At 41.4% G+C, this 19,925-nt stretch overlaps 1 protein-coding gene across 2 annotated transcripts in view; it reads left to right on the top strand.

Moving 5' to 3' along the window:
- Positions 1-19,925, top strand: part of RWDD4 (RWD domain containing 4) — a 441,468-nt gene that overhangs the window by 260,611 nt on the left and 160,932 nt on the right. For both annotated transcript variants that reach the window (XM_044062554.1, XM_044062555.1), the window contains one exon: positions 12,276-12,393. In XM_044062554.1, the coding sequence (XP_043918489.1) occupies positions 12,276-12,393 (118 nt within the window). The remainder of the gene's footprint in view (positions 1-12,275; positions 12,394-19,925) is intronic.

The following is a 19,925-nucleotide window of genomic DNA, read 5'->3' as shown; positions in this document are numbered from 1 at the left end:
CAACTACTGATAAAGACAAACAACACCACAGTCATGTGGTACATATACAAGCAGGGGAGGTACCATTCCCACCCCCTTTGCAGACTAGCCATGGCATTGTGGAACACGGCCTTGTCTTACCAAATACATCTACAGGCTCAATTCCTGCCAGGAAAGCAAAGTGCTCTGGCAGATGCACTAAGCAGAAATCTTATGGACCCACATGAATGGAAACTGGATCCACAAATCTTCAGCATGTTGACGCACAACTGGGGGAGCCCAGACATAGATGTGTTTGCCTCACCCCAGAATTATCAGTTGGACAAATTCTGCACAAGAATTCATCACAAGAAAGCTTGGAAAGTGGATTCTCTGTCCTTCAGCTGGAAAAACCTATCAGTCTATCCTTTTCCTCCTCTGCCTCTGCTCTCCAAGGCCTTACTAAAAGTCAAACAGGAAAAACCAGAAATGATACCGATTGCTCCAGACTGGCGTCGTCAACACTGGTACCCGGTCCTACGCAATATGACACACCTTCCTCCGTGGTACCTGCCTCTGACACCTTACCTACTGTCTCAACAGAACTATCAAATTCTGCACACTCCGCTCCAAACTCTGAATCTTGCAGCATGGCTAATCAACTGATTTCACCTGTTACATCTCTCAGCAAACCTGTGATGGATGTCATTTTGGAGGCTAGAAGGCCTAGTACTAGAAAATCTTATGTGGACAAATGGAAAAGATTCTGTGCCTGGAACCAAGCACAAGGAATAAGCACAGCAATGCTCAATATTCCTCAGATTCTGCAATATTTAACTGAGAGGCTTCACAAGGGCCTGTCTTTTTCTTCTATAAAAATCCATGCCTCTGCCATTTCAGCTCATTACAACACAGAGCCTCCCCTCTTTTCTCATCCTCTGCTAAAGCAGCACCTCAGAGGGGTCAAAAAGTTAAGACCTCCCAGGACCATTCATCTGCCAGCTCCTGCATGAGACCTCAATTTTGTTTTTGAAAAACTCACTCTGCTTCCTTTTGAACCAGCTGCTACTGAGATTTAAAATTTCTATCCTGGAAAACAGCTTTTCTTTTAGCAGTTACTTCAGCTAGATGGATTTCAGAATTACAGGCTCTTATGGCAGTGGAGCCTTTCATTATTTTTCATCCAGACAGGGTGGCTCTCAGGACCAACCCATCTTTCATGCCTAAGGTGGTATCCAGTGTGGCTCTTAATCAGACCATTCATCTGCCAGCTTTCTTTCCCAATTCACAGAACAAGGGTGAGTGGATTCTGCAGTCATTGGATGTGCACAGACGACTTAGATTCTACTTAAACAGGACAAAACCTGTAAGAAAATCTGAGCAACTATTGGTGGCATTTGCTGCAGGGGCAGAGGGAAAACCTATTTCAAAGCAGACTATTTCTAAATGGATAAGCCATTGCATTTGTTTCTGCTATGTGCACCATGGTAAACCTATCCCCAAGGGGATCAGATCTCATTCCACCAGGGTTGCATCTACTTCTGCAGCCTTTCTCAGAGGGGTTCCTACCAGAGACATTCTAGAAGCTGCTACCTGGTGCTCAGTTCATACATTCACCAAACATTACCATTTACCTCTCTTCTCTAAATCCAGAGCTGGCTTTGCCACTGCTGTCTTGCAGGGCATTATAGCTGCTCCTAATTCTGTATAAATCCATCCTCCCAACCATAGCTTTGGGAATCTACCCAAATGTAATGACTACAACAGTGAAACATGTAGAACATAGTACAATTGTGTACACTTACCATAAATGTAGATTTTCGAGTGTATTCACTGTTGCAGTCTTGGTTACCCTCCCTCCAACCCCCTGTCTTTTCTCTTACTATACCTCTTCTTTCTTTTAATATGCTTAAAAGTCTTTTTGGGTGTATTTGCTATTGTTTGTGTTCCAAGTTATATACTTACACATATATAATATATATATTTATATATTTATTTATTTTTTGCTCCCCATTTGGGGGGCACCTGACATCTGGGGCAAGAAAAACTTAAAATGGCGTCGGCTGCATGTTTTATACCCCCCTGACGACCTGACGTCATGGAAGAAGGGAAAACAACCGATGCAGGACCCACGACTTTGTTAATCAGGCCGACTGAGGGCAACCTGCCAGCAGATTACCCAAATGTAATGACTGCAACAGTGAATACACTCGAAAATCTATATTTATGGAAAGTGTACACAACTGTACTATTCTTGACATAGCTAAAGAATGCCTTGTGGTTATCTTTGGAGTCCTTGGCAATTTTTCTTTCAAAGCTCGCCTTAGATGATTTTATGAGGGATCGTAGTTTCTTGCTGATACTGATCAGGGATGTCTTCCCTTCTTGGGATTTTACTCTTTTCTGTAATAGTTTCCTCCTCCTATTGTATAGCTTGTTTATGGCAGGAGTCCACTATACTGGTTTCCTTTTCTTGGAGGAGTGAATCTTGGTTTTGCTTGGGATGGCACGATCCATGCATTTTTGTAGGTGCCCATAGAATGCATTAGTAAAGGATTTTGCAGCTTGGATAGCGTTATCCTTCAGCATGGGGGCTTTGAAACTTTCCACCTCTGTCTTAAGTAATGTGAAGTTTGCTTTTGAAAAGTTTTTCACTGTGGTTTCCTGGGGTGGGGGCAAAATGTGGATATCCAAAGTTTATGGTCAGGTCTAACCAGCGAGGGGTTGACCTCCGGTGTGGAACACGGTTCGCCCATGTTGATGATGACCAGGTCCAATATGTTGTCACCTCTGGTGGGAGTGTTGACCAGTTGAACCAGGGCGTTTGAGTTTATAAATTCTAGGAAATGTTGAGCAAGGGAAGTTAGTACTTGAGTAGTTCTCCTAGTTAATGTTTGGGTAATTGAAATCACCCAATAATAGGGTGTTTGGTAGGACCTTTGTTTCCCAGTGTTTCCAGAAATGCGGAATGGGGGTCCTGGGACATGGTGGGTGGTCTGTAGCAAGCTACAATTTGAACTGCAGTTTTGCCCATTGTTAGTTGCACGTGGATGATCTCTGAAGCATCGTGCTGTGCCACTAACCTGGAGGTGTGGGTATCCTTGATGAATATGGATATGCCCCTTCCTTTTGTATTTTAGTTCGGGTTCTGTGGCCGAAATGTATGGTACGAGTTGTAGCCTGGTAGTGCTGGGGTGCTGTCTGGAACCTTAAACCAGGTTTCTGTTACTGCACATATATCGATTTTCTCCATACTGAGGAGTGCCTCGAGTGTGTGCATTTTGAGGTTTAGACTTCTGGCATTGAATAGCATTGCCCTCAGATTTTTGTTACTTGTGCTTTTTACGGTGGTGGGTTTGTCTTTTGAGCCTTACCTAAAAAAAGGCACTATGGGGGTGGCAATAGCCTTGGCCAGTATTCGAAACCCTGAGGGTGACAGGTGAAAGCCGTCTCTAGCGAAGTAGCATGGCTTGTCGAACATGTCATCCCAGGCGGACAGACACTGGATCCCCTTTGAATGACACTAGAAACTTAGCCAATTGTTGAACTCGAGAATTTTTTCCTTATACAGTGGTAGCATTCTTGGTGAGGGCAGGGTGCTACTCAGGGTCAGGGTCATACCGGCCTGGGCTACGTTATCAGAGAGCTCTTCCATGTCTCTTTTCATGTAGTCCAGGGAGGTACAGCTCAGGTCATTCACACCAACATGGACAATGACAGAGTCATATTTGTACTTGTTCTGGAGTGACCTGAGTGCTTGTATTATGTGGTGGAGCCTGGCACCCGACCGGCAGCTAACAGTAACCTTCTCCATATTCAGCCAAGTGAGTGGGACGTCAGTGTGCCTGACAATAGAGTCGCCTTATTACTAGTATGTTGGTTATGTTATTTTACCTTAAGGGCTGTGATTGCATGGCACACTAGTTTTGTGAAGTATGGTTTGTGTTGGGGGGTGGAGGTTGCTTGGACATTTGCTTTGGAGGTCTCTGTTGCTTTTGGAGATTTTTATTTAGAGCCTCCGAGTATGTTTTCATGTATATGTGTGTTTTTTGCTGGTGCTGGTTTAATGGGTCTATGTGAGACTGGTGATGTGATGAAAGTATTTCCCTTCAACTCTTGACTGTCTGATCCAGTCTTGGGTTGAGAAAGCTTAGCCTCCAGTTTGGCTGTATAATTGCATCTCTTGCATGTATTAGTGTTTGGTGGTAGGAGGAGAGGGTTGTCTGTGTACATGAGGCAGTTCTAACATTGCCTCAAAATGCCCAGATTGACCAGTTGGACTGGAGAGTACACCTGAAACTGCTCTTTGGACATGCCTAAATAGGTACAGCGAACTGTTTTACTGGGTGGCTGGTAAGGTCGAATAGAGAGCCTTGTCCTTCTGTACAGTACAGGAGGGTCTAGTGTTAGGGTTTATAAGTGCTTCTATGAGTTTTGAGCAAGTGCCGGCCTGAGAAATTAATGTCTTATAGGTTCATAGGTTAGGTACTAGGCTATCTGCTCAAGGGCATTTATAAGCCTAGCCAGAGTGTGTTGACTTTCACCTCCCTTTTAGATTAGTTTCCTGGGCCTCTGTCCAGCAGGGCCACTGATGTAATCCCAGGTGTAAATTTACGATTTCCCATCCACTCGTCAAGATTTTTCTTGAAGAGAGTCAGTGAGGGGCTTTGCCTGACATAGACTGGGATTCTATTCCAGAGCGAGGGAAGTCTCTGGGACAGGAATCTGTCTCTCCAGCATGTCCTATTAATTGTTGTGCTGAGGTTTAAATCCCTAGAGCGTGTGGCTTTAAAAGATTTAGTTTTCTTTAGGTGGAGCATGTCCATTAATTCAGGGTTAGACATGGCCTTGTACGTAAGGCAGATTTCTCCTCTGAGAAGGCGGTAAGCAACCTAGTAGAGCTGGAGTTTCTTTAACCTGGCTGCATAGGGCATCTCTTTGAGGCCCATGATCCTCTTGGTGAGCTACTTCTAGGGTCCTTCCAGCTGTTGCAGGTGTCGAGTAAGGTACATCCCAAATGGGGCATTGTAGTCTATTATGGGCCTGATGAGCGATGAGTAGAGGGGCACAATGACCTCTCTTGATCTAGATGCAAACCCTTTTGTGATTAGGTGGGCTACATAGAAGGATTTTGTAACCACTTTGGCACTGTGATTGTCAAAGGAGAGGTTGCTATCTACTTGTGTCCCTAAGTCCCTAATTACATCTTCCGTACTTAGTGGACTACCTCCTATATTTTGTGGGCACTTTGTTCTTACCAAAGGGGATGACTATTCACTTTTTGGCATTTAGCTTAAGGCCATGATTCTGACACCAGGTATTCGTCTCCGTGAGACCCTTCTGGAGGATGTCTGTGTCAGCTGGGGAGTCGATTATGGCCCCCAGGTTGCAGTCATCTGCAAACTTGGTCAGCCACAGTCCTCCTGTGCTTGCCTGTACCTCAGAGAAGCATATACCGAACAGGAGGGGTACCAGGACTGAGCCCTGTGGGACGCCACTTGTAACCGGTTTGGAGTCTGACATAGCACCCGCAGCTCTGACCATGTGAGTTCTGTCCATGAGCCAGTCTACAACCCACCTCGTGACATAGGGGTTAATGTTCAAGCTGGTGAGCTTACTTATAATGCCTGAGTGGGGAATGGTGTTGAAGGCCTTTCTGAGGTTCAGGTAGGCTGTGTGGACTACCTTTTCCTCATCTATGGCCTTGGTAACTGTTTCAAAGAAGTTGACCAGGTTTAGGAGGCAGGATCTGCCTTTAACAAAGCCTAATTGGGTAGGGTCCAGTGTCTGGAGGTTCCCATTGTCTCTGTTGATGAGTTCCATGGCTTTGTAGACCAAGCTGGTCAGACATATAGGGCAATAGTTCCCGGGGTCCGTTGTGGCACCACCTTTGTGGAGAGGGATAACTGTTGCTGTACGCCATTCTTTGGGTACATAGCCTGTGGTGAGGCCGAGTTTGAACAGTGAGTTTAGGTGAGGGGTTAGTTCGTTTTGGAGCTTTTGTAAGAGACAGCCTGGGATGCCATCCGGTCCCATTGATGCTGTGTTTTTTGCTTTGGAAAGGGCTACTTTCACCTGTGTGTCTGTGATGTCTGGGGCTCTACAATCTTCTGGAATGGACACGGGCCCTTTTGGGGGTGAGGGGGAGTAAAGTTTGCACTGAACCTGTCAGCCAGGATATTGGCAATGTCAATTGGTTCAGTGTATTTTTTGTCGTTTTGCACTAGCTCGGAGCATATCTGATAGTTGCCACTTAGATTCTTGACATAGCTAAAGAAGGCTTTGTGATTATGTTTAGCGTCTTTGGCAATTTTTCTTTCGAAGTTGGCTTTGGATGATTTTATGAGGGATCGTAGTTTCTTGTTGGTACTGATTAGGGATGCCTTCCCTTTTTGGGATTTTGCTCTATCCTGTAGTAGTTTCCTCCTTCTATTGTAGAGCTTATTTATGGCCGGGGTTCACCTGACTGGTTTCCTCATTTTGGAGGAGTGAGTCTTTGTTTTGCTTGGGATGACTCGATCCATGCATTCCTGTTGGTGCACATAGAAAGCATTTGTAAAGGATTTTGCGGTTTGGGCTGCATTATCCCTTAGCAATGGGGCTTTGACACTTTCCACCTCTGTCCTGAGAAGTGTGAAGTTTGCTTTTGAAAAGTTTTTTTACAGTGGTTTCCTTGACTGGGGGTGGGGTCGGGATGTAGATGTCTAGTGTGATTAGTTTATGGTCTGATCTTACCAGCGACGGGTTTACCTCTGGTGTGGAACATTGATCTCCCATGTTGGTGATGATCAAGTTCAATATGTTGTCACCTCTCATGGGAGTGGTAATTAGTTGTTCCAGGGCGTTTGAGTTTATAAACTCTAGGAAGCGCTGGGCAAAGGAGTTTGTACTTGAGTAATTTTCCCAGTCTATGTTTGGGTAGTTGAAATCACCCAATATCATGGTGTTGGGTAGGATCTTCATATTTTCCAGTGTTCTCAGGAATGCTGAGTGGGGGTCCTGAGACAAGGTGGGTGATCTGTTGCAGACTACAAAATGAAAAGCAGTTTTGCCCACTGTTAGTTGCACATGGATGGTCTCCGAGGCCTCGTGCTGTGCTACTAGCCTGGAGGTGTGGGAATCCTTGATGAAAATGGATACACCCCTGCCTTTTGTACTTCGGTCCGGGTTTTGGGGCCGAAAGGTATGGTAAGAGTTGTAGCCTGGTAGTGCTGGGGTGCTCTCTGGAGCCTTGAACCAGGTTTCTGTTACTGCACATATATTGATTCCCTCCTTACTGAGGAGTGCCTCGAGTGCTTGCATTTTGAGGTGTAGACTTCTGGCATTGAGTAGCATTACCCTCAGTTTTTGGCTGCTTGTGTTGTTTATGGAGGTGGGTTTGTCTTTTGAGCCTTGCCTAAAAAAGGCAGTATGGGGGCAACAAGAGCCTTGGCCAATATTTGAAAGCCCAAGGGCAACAGGTGCAAGCCATCTCTGGCGAAGCAGCGAGGCTTGTCGAGCATGTCATCCCAGGCTGGCAAACACTGGATCCCCCTTTGAACGACACCAAAAGCTTAGCCAGTTGTTAAAATTGATCATTTTATCTTTATACTGTGGCACCATTCTTGGTGAGGGCAAGATGCTACTCTGGGTCAGGGTCATACCGGCCTGGGCTACATGATCTGAGAGCTCCTCTTTGTCTCTTCATGTAGTCCAGGGAGGTACGTCATTCACACCAACATGGACAATGACAGAGTCATATTTGTACCTGTTGTGGAGTGACCTGAGTGATTGTGTTATGTGACGGATCCTGGCATCTGACAGGCAACTTACAGTTACCTTCTCCTTGTTCAGTCTAGTGAGTGGGACGTCAGTGTGCCTGACAATAGAGTCACCTATTACTAGTGTATTGGGTGTGTTGTTTAGCCTTAAGGGCTGTGATTGCATGGCACACTGACTTTGTGAAGTATGTGATATGTGGTTGTTGGGGCATGGAGGTTGTTTGGATGACTGCTTTGGAGGTCCCTTCTGCTTTGGCAGATTTCTATTTAGAGCCTCCGAGTATGTTTTGTGTTTTTGTGTGTTATTGTCTGGTGCAGAAATGATTGGTCTATGTGAGTCTGGTAGTGTGGTGCAAGTGTTTCCCTTCTCCTCATGACTGACTGTTGCAGTCTTGGGTTGAGAGAGCTTTGCCTTCAGTCTGGCTGTAAAGTTGCATCTCTCGCATACATTTGCATTTGTTGGAAGGAGGAAAGGGTTGTCTGTGTACATGAGGCAATTGTAACATTCCCTCAAGATGCCCAGATTCACCAGTTGGACTGGAGAGTACACTTGAAACTGCCCTTTGGACATGCCTGCACAGATAAAGTGAAGTTATACTGATTGTCCGGTTAGGGCCAAATAGAGAGCCCTGTACTTCTGTATAGTATAGGGGGGTAGTGCTAGCGTTTATTGGTGCTTACTAGATTTAGACAAGTGCTGGACTTGAAAGGAACTGGTTTGAGTGCTTAAGTTAAAGGTTTGACCTGTTCCTAGGGAAAAATTGAAGAGCAGACTTTGTGGAGCCGGGAATAGTTTAACCTTAGCTAACCAGGGCTGCACAGAGGTCAGCGATGCACAAAACCGCACAAATGTGGATTTTAAGGCAGGGAGATGAAAGAGATAGAAATTAGCCCAGAACGGCCAATAAACTACTAGTTGCTGGGCTGAGACCACTCCTCCAGGGACAGATAGGCTGCTCAAAGCTTCCCACTCTCACTGGTGAACAGAGAAACTTCCTCCTATCCAGGTAAGGATATGGGCAACACAGGAACGTGTACCACAGCCCTGAATTCAGCAGAACCTAAAAACTGGACTAGACTAGCTTAGATAAGGCGGGAAAAAGAATTTTTTTTTTTTTTTTTTTTTTTTTACAGCTACTACAGTGAACTACACAGAAACACTTGAGTGCTTAAGTTGAAAGTTTGTCTAGTTCCAAGGGAAAAATTGAAGAGGAGACTTTGTGGAGCCGGGAATAGTTTTACCCTAGCTAACCGGCACTGCCCGATGCGCAAAACGGGCAAATGTGGTATTTATAGCAGGGAAATGAAAGAGAGAGAAATTAGCCCAAAATGGCCAATAAACTACTAATTTCTGTGCTGAAACCACTCCTCCAGGGACAGATAGGCTGCTCAAAGCTCCCCTCTCTCACAGGTGAACAGAGAAACTTCCTTCTATCCAAGTAAAGTATGGGCAAACGCAGAGATTTGTAACACAAACATGCACTATCATGTCGATTTATACCTGAACTGATGCATGTGTTTATGATGAGCAGAGCAGTTTTGTCTCCATTTTTCTGGATAAAGAGGAACTTGCAGTGAGTAGGAAAAGCCTTTTTCCAAGTATGTTAATTTTTCCATGTTTCGTTGTTAAGCAGCAAGCCAACAGAAACATGCTGTTTTCAAAGCTTACTCCAATAGAGGGGTGACTTTTTCCAGTGCTTTCTTCAAAGTTTTTGTTGCAGACATTTGTACTGTGGTCACTTCATCATCTGTTCCCACTTTTAGCAGGAGTTACTGTTTGAACAGTGATTCCAAGAGTCAAAACTCTTAACACATTTGAGGTTTCAGGGCTCAGCTTTCAGAGCCTTTGCCGTTTGGCCTTTAACCATTACTGACCTCCCTGTGAGATTAACTTTTCATTGCGAAGGATTATTCTCAGTAGTTATCTACTGCACAAGGTCTTCAAAGTCAGATGTATGTGCACCATATTATTTGGTCTGCAAGGAGACCTTACACAGTAGTTACCCTGTTCCTGACTTTCCCCCTCTCTTTGTATCTGGACATTCTCACTAGCTTTGTTTCTGTATATTGCTTTATGTTGCATCTTCCCCTGCTTTTGCAGTTGTGCTTGCTGAGTGTGTATGAGTCAAACTTAGTAGATCAGGCGAAGAAGATGTACTTGTTGCCCTGAACATGCCACAGTGTTTGCCAGCTGGAATCATGCACATCCTCCGAACAGTGAAGCAAGAAAATGTTCAGAAATGTATTGAGCTGGAGGTATCGGAGGAAGCAATTCCAGCAGCTGCTTGCTGCAGAAAGCTTCCTTACTTATCTAGCATGCAGAGTACATAGCCAATTTTTAGCTTGATTTAATGTCATTGCTTGTTTCTAAACTCATTTATTTATTTTGTTCAGATTGCATGAATATGAGACAAAATTTGCAATATATTCATTTTATGTTTTGTCGGAGAAATGTCAGCTATTATCTTTGTTCTTTATACTTATTGTCACAGAATTGTTTTCTGAAGGAATAGTCAGTACAGTGCAGGTTGTCATACAGCGCCCTCTTACCCTCGCCAAAATGTTTTCTCTGTTGACAGTGTCTCCATGTATGTCCTTTTCATTAAACGCCTCTGAAGTCTATGTGGTGGGTTTTGTGATCTCTCTCTGTCTGACCCCTTTTTTTATTTTTATTTTTTATATAAATATATATATATATATATATATATATAAGTACTCTGTAGCATAAACAGAGTGACTTTTTGGTTTTGGTAGGAAACTTGGAAGCTGTCTTTTGTTAGCTGTGCTGTCTGTTCTAAAGCAGTTTAAATTCTTGTTCTTCACTATCACTAATAACAGAAATGCTAGAATGTACACAATTTATTTCAGGCATATGGTCAGTTGAAAGTCATTTTAATCCCAGAGAGTTTTCTTTAGGTATTCAGAAACATTCATCAATTAAAAGAGAAAATGCAAATGTTTCTTCTTTAATGGTATTTTAAAATTCATGCCATTTGACTCGTATTCATTTGTAAATTTGTTTCTGTACATTCATGTAGCAGATACGTTCTTTTGTTAGTTGGCATCTTAGTGCAAATCTGCACAGAAGATACTCTTCAAAAAAGTTACTAAGCAATTAAGCTTAATGCATTTAATTGCCTATCCATGTGTGTATATATGCTGTAATTAATATTTGCAGTGGATGAATTACTGTTGTACACAAAATTAGCACCCCTTTATGTAATCACTAAGCCTAGTAAAGGAATATGTTTTGGTAGCTGAACTAAAGCATTAGGAGTTGAAACCTGTATTGCACCATCTTAGATAATGGCTCAGATTACCTAAATTAAGATGTAGCTTCAGTCATATTTTCCTTCCTGTAAGCCATAGTAAAAGCAAATATGGTCTGCTCTTAGTTAAACTAGAAATGTGCAAAAAGGTAAGCAGGTGAAGGGGCGATGCTTTTCCCCATTTCCCATTGGGAGGAGACTGTCTCTGCATCCTTTTAACCATGTACCTATTTTGTTGTTTCAGGTCATGATCCATGGCTTAGTTCATATTGCTGTTAACTCTGTGTTTATATACTGCTGTGTTCAGAACTGTCGTGGTCAGGCATAGATATGAATAGAAAAACGTCCTTGGCTGAACAAACTGTAAACCTTTTAAGCCTTGGGGGAAATAATAATATTGGGTAGAACTGTGGAGGAATTTGGGTGAGAAATAAAAATGAATAAAATGAAAATAATAGGTTGTATTATAGTCCATCCTGAAAAATTTAGATGGGCCCCAGACTTGCAGTTAAGCCTGGCTGTTGGGCTACTACTACAAGGAACCACCAAGCCTCATGGCAGAAGGACAGGATAAAGTGGAGTTTGAGCCACCTTCATGTCTGGTTAGATGATGACTTCTAGTAGTAGGAACCATGCTGATTGAAGAAGAAATGCGCTCAAGACTGATAGCAAGGGGAGCTGATAGTCAGCAGACAGGAGGGCAAAAGACACATTAAAAAGTCTTTACACAGTTTTCAAAGGTGCATAAACTAGCATGGTGCAAGATGGATCTTATTTTAGATAGATGTCTTATTTTGCAGTTGGTGTAGTTGATAGGTTTCAGATACAAGCTAGTCAGTTTTTGTCACACTTTTATTTGTTGTTTGTTAAGCTATATGATATTGGGTGCATATGTAACCCTCTGATACAAAACTTCATACACAAGGCAGGTGATTGAGTAACACAAAAATTAAACAAGACAAGTGGATACTTTTATCCTTATTATAGAAGTGAGAAATAAATATTCACTACCAGAAGCAAGTCTGCATGAATAGAGTCTGTTTGCATCCATCAGAATATCAAATTGTCCTTAAACTTCTCCTTTTCCTCCTGTAGAGCTTTTTCCACACGCATTTTATTTCCACACCAGTCATTATTGTTTGCATAGCAGGAGTGCAGATGTAATGAAGGCTTTGTTTTCAGGCTCCTTATTTTGGAGACGTGAGCTACGAAGCAATAGGAAGCATCATAAAATAAATCATGATGACTTGAGAGTTTGAAATTATTTCCTTTTAATATTTTTTTCTAGATGTCATCAGAACCTAACAGTACTACAGTATCTTCAAATAATGCCTCTTCAAGCAAGAAAAAAGAAAAAAAAGATCAGCTATCAAAAGCACAAAAAAGAAAACTTGCTGAAAGAACAGGTGAGTGTAATTATGAAGACTGCACATTTTGAGTGAAATTTACAGATATTTACGAATGCTTGGTACTTAAAAATAGAGTGGGAGACTTTTCTGGGTGTATATCAAAACTTCGAAGAAGTAAAATGTCAAACGTAAAAGTGTTGAATCCACAACATCGAATGGTGAAAATAGCGAAGCCCCGGAACATCGAAATCTTACCTAGGGCAATATTTCTGTGGGCTGTTAAGTGGCTTCGCTATTTCCTCCACTGTGATGCGAGAGTTACGGACCTTAAGGTTAAGGTGTGGGTTAAGGTAAGCGGATAGTTAGTAATGTTTGTATGGTGTAGTGTAAGGTTGGGTCATGTTAACTGTATGTTTGTGTATTAATTGCTTTGTTTGTGTATAGTTTTGTAGGGTGTGTGTGCGATAGTTACGGACCTTCGGGTTAGGGCGCGGGTTAAGGAAAGTGGATAATTAGTAATGTATGTATGGTTTAATGTGGGGTTGGGTTATGTTAACTGTATGTGTATGGTTTATTTTGTTGTGCTTGTGTTGTGTGTATGTTTCTTGGAACAGCTAATTTTTTCCCTGGGGAAAAAATTCACTATTCTGAGCGCTCAGTGTTATCAATGTTCAAAATTCCAAGTTTGAACATATGGTGTTTGATATTTTGGAATTTCGAATATATGATATAGACCCGACTTTTCTCATGTTCTGTCAGCATGATTCTCCTCCCACACCCCTTTATGTATTTTGATACCTTTCAGGCATTGTAAATTTTTAATAGTTCTTCCCTCATAAGTTTATTTTTGTGAAACTGCTTAGCAAGCATAGTAGTGTGCAAGAAGAGTTTTCATATACTGAATGCAAAGTTTATTCTTGCTTCTTGTAGATTTTACTTGATTAGATGTTAATATTCATCTGCATGTTTGTGCTTTGTTTCTGATAGGACTGTACTATTTCAACAAATATAAAACAATATGTGCATTAACATACAAGAGTATAGTATGTAATGAATTCTATAATACTGTGCATCTATAGGCAAACCTACAACTATCCTTGAAAGTCACAAACTGGGTGAGGACTGCAGTGAAAATGCTTGTGTCATTCAGTTGAAAAACTATGACCAGAATTCATAGACGGATTGCCTAGTGCACAGATCTGTGCAGGGTGCCTTATGTACAAGTCAAGCTTATCCCAAGTCTTAGAAAGCTGACTGCCCAGTGCTAAAGTTCTGCAGTACTTAGGCTGTAGGTAGCCCATTTAAATGCAGTGGTGCCTGTGCTGGGAATTGTAAGCAGCCCATTGTGCTGCTCAGTTAAGAAACTTGCAAAGTGCAGCAGTCATAGTCACCCTTTATACACATTACCATCAGGAGCAGTGCAGAAACCGTTTTAATGTAAGCCACTAATTATTGGCATCCTGTGTTTAATTTGGAAGGAATCTGGGGAGGGAAGGCAGGGCAGAGTCACCCTAGGCAGATTAATGATCACAGGTTAAGCAGTAGATAATGTGTGAATGTCAGTGTCTGCAACCATATGCCTGTTTTGTCCATGATTGTGAGTGGATCTGTGAATATCTGTGCATGAGTGATTTTTGTGAGTTGTGCACGAGTGCTTTTTGTGAGTTGTGTATGAGGTGATCTGTAGCTGATACAAATGTGCAGGTGCAAGGTGTCTGTGTCTGTGCGTGTGTCACATGTATGCCTGTGTGTCTGTGGCCTGTACTATAAGGTAGTGTGGCTGGGTAGTACACGACCATAATCTATAGTGAAATGCTGCTCTGCTTAGCGTTCCCTTTCTAATTGCCAAAGGTAAATATAGTACGCATGCTGTCTGTGTTATTTTGCATATGTGTGCTTGAGTGTATGCAGCTTTGTGTGTGCATGTATGTCTATGTAACTGTGCATGTGTCTGGTCTGGTAGGAACAGGAAAACTTACATAAGTACTCGTGATGCTCTTGTCTAAAACATTATTTTAGTTATACTGGCATCTGGTAAAAACTAGAGGGCAAAGAATGAGTTGCAGTATTCAAGAAATAATTAAAAGTGTGCATTATAAAATAACTGATTCCATTGCAGGCTGTATTGCAGGAGAAGGGTGGCACCATTGGAGTCAGCTGGAGGAAACACCAAGTGTTTGGCCAAATGACCCAGCAATAACAATGTGGCAGAAAGGATCAGGAGTGTGCCGGTAGTGCTGTGAGCTAGCTGTCTGTTGTGTTGTTGGACTGATTTCTGTTGTATAGAGTAGTAAGGAGAAGGACTTCATTATTACTGGCTTTGTTGCTGTGCAAGGACCTGCTCTGCAAAGTAATGCAGGTTGGGTAGGACATTCAGCTGAGCAGTGTGGACTGCTGCAGTTGAGTGATTTATAGTCATGCACATTCTGAATTAATAAAATACTCCATTTGAGGGAGTGTGCATGACAATGAATCTGTAAATGGCAATGCAGTGCAACTCATCTCACCTGCTACTCCATTGCATATGAATCCCAGCCTGTCTTTCAGTTATCTGCAACATATGTTGTAGTCTAATCGTACAGCTAAGCCGACTGTCAAGGCCTGATTCTGAATGTTCTCTTTTGCTGTTACCACTTCCATCAATCTGAAAAAGTAAAAACTAAAAACTGCAATTAAACTTACAAGGACTGCTGGGAACAGTAGTTTAAAGTAAAGGACATACATTCCTAATAAAATACTTTAGACAAATTCATAAGACGTGAGAATGTAGGTTTCATTCGTCAAAACAGATGTTCACAGGTAGGTACTAGACTATCTGCCCGAGGGCATATATAAGCCTAGCCAGAGTACGTCAGCTTTTGCCGCCCCATTGATTAATTAACTGAGCCTCTGTCAAGAAGAGCCAATGAAGTGATCCCAGGGGTATAAAAAGAATGTGCTAGAAGGGGTGAAAGAATGTGCTACATTAGCTGTTTTATGCTGAGCCTCTTAATGGACTGGGTCACAGATAATCCAGACTGGTAGTGACGTAAACTGTTAATCCAGTAATGGGCATAACATATGTTCTGGTGGTGGTAATTTCAGTTTTATAGGCACAAAAGTTTTGCAGAAAATATGTACAGAAAAACTGGTTCCATAAGTGACCCTAGCACCCTTTGACAGCCTGCTGGGTGCAGTTTGGCATCTCCTAGGCCTATTTATTTTCTGAATGAAAAACGACAGGTTCTAGTTTGTCATGTATAGTTAATGTGGTGCTGTATATTGCATTTAGATGGCTATAGAAGTACATCTGGAGATGATAGCTACTCGTTTCTGTAGGAATCCATGATTTCCACAAAGTCAACGCATGTATTAAAGTTCATACTTCAGTGAGTGTTACTTCACTTTAACAGTAAATTAAGTTTATTCACCAGTAAAGCTACATCGACCTGGTCATTTTTTTTCAGTACCTCTCTTAATTCTTCATGAAGAGCAATCCTGATCTTGTACTCGTTTTGGCACCAATGACAGCTTCCAAGTGGAGCCTATCTGGAAATCTCATTTGGCATTTGCCTTCAGTTTATCTTGCAATTGGGAAACAATTTTCACATCACTTGTTTTCTTCACATGCACTGTTTCTCATTCATTTATGCTGTTTTGTTGTTGAATTTGACAGTTTTCTTACAGTAATCATTTGGAGATCATTTTCATGTGAATGGTATCTCTTCAGTTTCAACTCTCTTAAGATGTTGGTTTGTGGTCATGGTAAACAGATTGTCACTTAGACACCCCCCCAGTCCCTGTTTGTTCTGTTTAGGACTAGAATCTGACACCAGAGATTATGGTTTTCTGACTTTAAATTCACTAAAGCTGCTAGGCCTAGAAAACCAAAACAGTATCCTTTAATCTGAATTAAAAACACCTTAGAATAATGGTCTAAAACCAAGTAAATTTCTTTCAAGGTAAAAAAAGTTTGGAAATTCTTATAATGCAAGTAGAAAGGGATAATCCCATAAAAAGCACGGGGAAAAGGAGGCAGTTAGTAAGAAGCAGAAAATAAGTCCTCGTGTAATTCTGTGGGTGATATGGCTGGTTCTTTAGCTCCCACAGAAAGGGTTATTTAAACCAGTAACACAGACAAATTAATCAGGTTGCTGCATTGGCTCAAGTTCCTTTTAAAGTAAAGCCTGTACTGATATCAGTACAGTCACTAGAGACCTGTGGGATAAATCACGAAGTCCAGAGCATTCAGTACACTAACAGAGGGACGCTGAATGCATTGCTGCCCATTACACTGCCCATGCCTCATGCTGTAAAGGACAGTTTCTGGGTGATATCTACACAGGATTTAGTCATATTGCACTCTTGTTCCCTCTTTCTTTAACTGCTGATTATTTGGGAAGGAGTATTTCAAGATTTCCCAAGACAGAGTACCTCCACAGCAGCTTGTGGCATTTCCTGCACAGGAACAGTATGTTTATTTCAGAATTAAGAACTGGACCTTCACAGGTGCTATCTTTATTAGAACTTATCCTTTACCTTTTGATGAGGAAGACTTTTAGGTGGCCTAGAGGGCTTCCCCTTTAGATTCTAACTCACACCACAAAGACATCTCCTTTCGTATTGTAGTTTTCCTTGCAAAAATATTTGTTTTCAGGAAGCTGTTAAATGAAGGGGCAGTGGTTTGGTTCGCCGTGAGGGTATCTTTGAAGATTTGTTACCTGGAAGTGAGGTAGAAGCAGTCCAGGTGGCTAGTTTGTTTACTGACACATTCAGAAGTATTATAACAGCAAACTTTCCTGCACCAGATACCCAAACCTCTTCCACTAAAAGGATATATAGATTGTATAGCGCTCCTAAGGACAGGCCTAACCTTTATAACAACCTTAAAACAGACCCAGCCATTATCTGTTGTTTTTTCATCTGGTCAGCAATGGAGAACTGTTTCGTAAGCCTATTTACCATTTGCTAGGGAATCTAAAGTAATTCATGTAGTAAAAGCATTTATACCGCCATTAATATATGTATGAGAGTGCTTAAGTACCTTGCTCATATAATTATTTCAGTGTTTAGAGTTAAATCAAATGCAATAAAAGCTGTTTACAGCCTGCCTGAGGGAGGTACTGGAGACAAAATATTAAAACTGGATGCAGTTTCAGACATACAGTGGATATAAAAAGTGTACACACCCCTGTTAAAATGCCAGGTTTTTGTGATATAAAAAAAATAAGACCGCAATAAATCATTTCAAAACTTTTCCCACCTTTAATGTGACCTATAACCTATATAATTCTATTGAAAAACAAACAAATCTGTTGGGGGAAAAATATAAAAAAATAAAAAATACAATAAGCTGGTTGCATAAGTGTTTACACCCTTAAACTAATACTTTGTTAAAGCACCTTTTGATTTAATTACAGTCTTCTTTGGTAGGAGTCTCTCAGCATGGCACATCTTGACTTGGGAATATTTGCCCTCTCTTCCTTGCACAAGCACTCCAAATCTGTCAGATTGTGAGGGCATCTCTTGTGCACAGCCCTCTTCAGGTCACCCCACAGATTTTTGATTGGATTTAGGTCTGGGCTCTGGCTGGGCCATTCCAAAACTTTCATTTTCTTCTGGTGATGCCATTCTTTTGTTGATTTGGATGTATGCTTGGGGTCATTGTCGTGCTGAAAGGTGAAATTTCTCTTCATCTTCAGCTTTCTAGCAGACGCCTCAAGGTTTTGGGCCAAAAGTGACTGGTATTTGGAACTGTTCATAATTCTCTCCATCTTGACGAAAGCCCCAGTTCCAGCTGAAGAAAAGTAGTAACCCCCAAAGAATGATACTGCCACCACCATGGTTCACCATGGGAATGATGTTCTTTTGGTAATGTGAAGTGGTGTTTTTGTGTCAAACGTACCTTTTGGAATTATGGCCAAAAAGATCAACCTTGGTCTCATCAGACCATAACATATTTTCCCACATGTTGTATTGTTTTGCAAATTTTAGCTGGGCCTGGAAGTTTTTATGTGTAAGAAAAGGCTTCTGTCTTGCAACCCTACCCCATAGTCCAGACATATGGAGAATACGGGGGATTGTTGTCACATGTAGTACACTACCAGTACTTGTCAGAAATTCCTGCAGCTCCTACAGTGTTGCTGTAGGTCTCTTGGCAGCCTCCATGACCACTTTTCATCTTGTCTTTTCATCAATTTTGGAGGGACATCCAGTTCTTTGCAATGTCACTGTTGTCCCATATTTTCTCCACTTTTTGATGACTGTCTTCACTGTATTCCATGGTGTTTCCAATGGTGTGGAATTTTTTTGTACACTTCTCCTGACTGATTCCTTTCAACAATGAGATCCCTTTGATGCTTTGTAAGCTCTCTTAACCATGGCTTTTGCTTTAGTAGACAAATGAGTAAATGTCAGGCAAATCCTACTAGGACAGCTGAACTTTATTTGGGGTTAATCAGAGTCTCTTTAATTGATGGCAGGTGTGTAACCAAGAAGACTTAATGCTATACTATAATTAAATCAAAAGGTGCTTCAACAAAGTATTAGTTTAAGGGTGTGCACACTTATGCAACCAGCTTATTGTATGATTTTTATTTTTTATTTTTTTCCCTTAACAGATTTGTTTTTCAATTGAATTGTACAGGTTATAGGTCACATTAAAGGTGGGAAAAGTTTTGAAATTATTTATCGTGGTCTCATTTTTTATATCACCAAAACCTGGCATTTTAACAGGGGTGTGTACACTTTTTATATCCACTGTAACTGGGGGAGGGGTGCACTTCACATGTACATATGATGTTCTTCTTGCATCATTAAGGGCATCAACTTCACAAGTAGCATTTGGGAGACGTATATGGCTTTAGAGAGTAACTTACCATAAAGATTTTAAAGCTGAAATTTTAAATGCTATTTTGTCTGCTGACTAACTGGCAAACTTTTGCTTACAGCATACTTGAAGACTTCTAGGGAACAAAAAGAACTAAACCATCTATTGAAAAGCTATTTTCTGGACTAATCCTGCATTACAAAAAAAAAGACGACTGAAATATCTCATACGTAGTGGTATAACTGAACAACAGTCCAACAAAAACCTCTTAACGACAACTGGATGCTGAGACCTCTGTAGTCTTCATCAGAAAAATGAATTAATCACAAATTGCATGACCCCACAATAGTTTGTTTATTATTATTTATTTAAATTTGTTGACCGGGAGTGTCCGACTGGACGTAGGTCCATTTTCAGCGGAGGCCCGGGGAGAAAAGCTCCACAGTTAAAATAAACAGACAGTATATACATTGGATTACATAGTGAATAACAATTTACATAGCAATTACTTACAACATATTTACAGATGAAGAACATAGTACATCAGTAGAAAACTAGAATCTTTATCTGTGAAGTGCATACCAGATGTTAACAAATGTTACAAGAAAAAGAAGTTTGTGCTTTATAATAAGTACTGGCTTATGAGCATCTGAGCTTGCTATAATCAAGGTAGTTAGTGGAGTGGAAAGAAAGGTAGTGGTTGGATGGGGTGGATGATATTAGAGTGGGAGTTGCAAGGGCATAGCCAGCATGTTTTTAGTTGCGCTTTTAGTAAAGTTTG

Source organism: Protopterus annectens, chromosome 2.part1 (assembly GCF_019279795.1).
Source record: "Protopterus annectens isolate FY-2018-M chromosome 2.part1, PAN1.0, whole genome shotgun sequence".
In the NCBI taxonomy this organism is placed as follows: domain Eukaryota; kingdom Metazoa; phylum Chordata; order Ceratodontiformes; family Protopteridae; genus Protopterus; species Protopterus annectens.
Note: the sequence above shows the minus strand (reverse complement) of the source record. Positions and strands in the feature narration are given on the sequence as shown.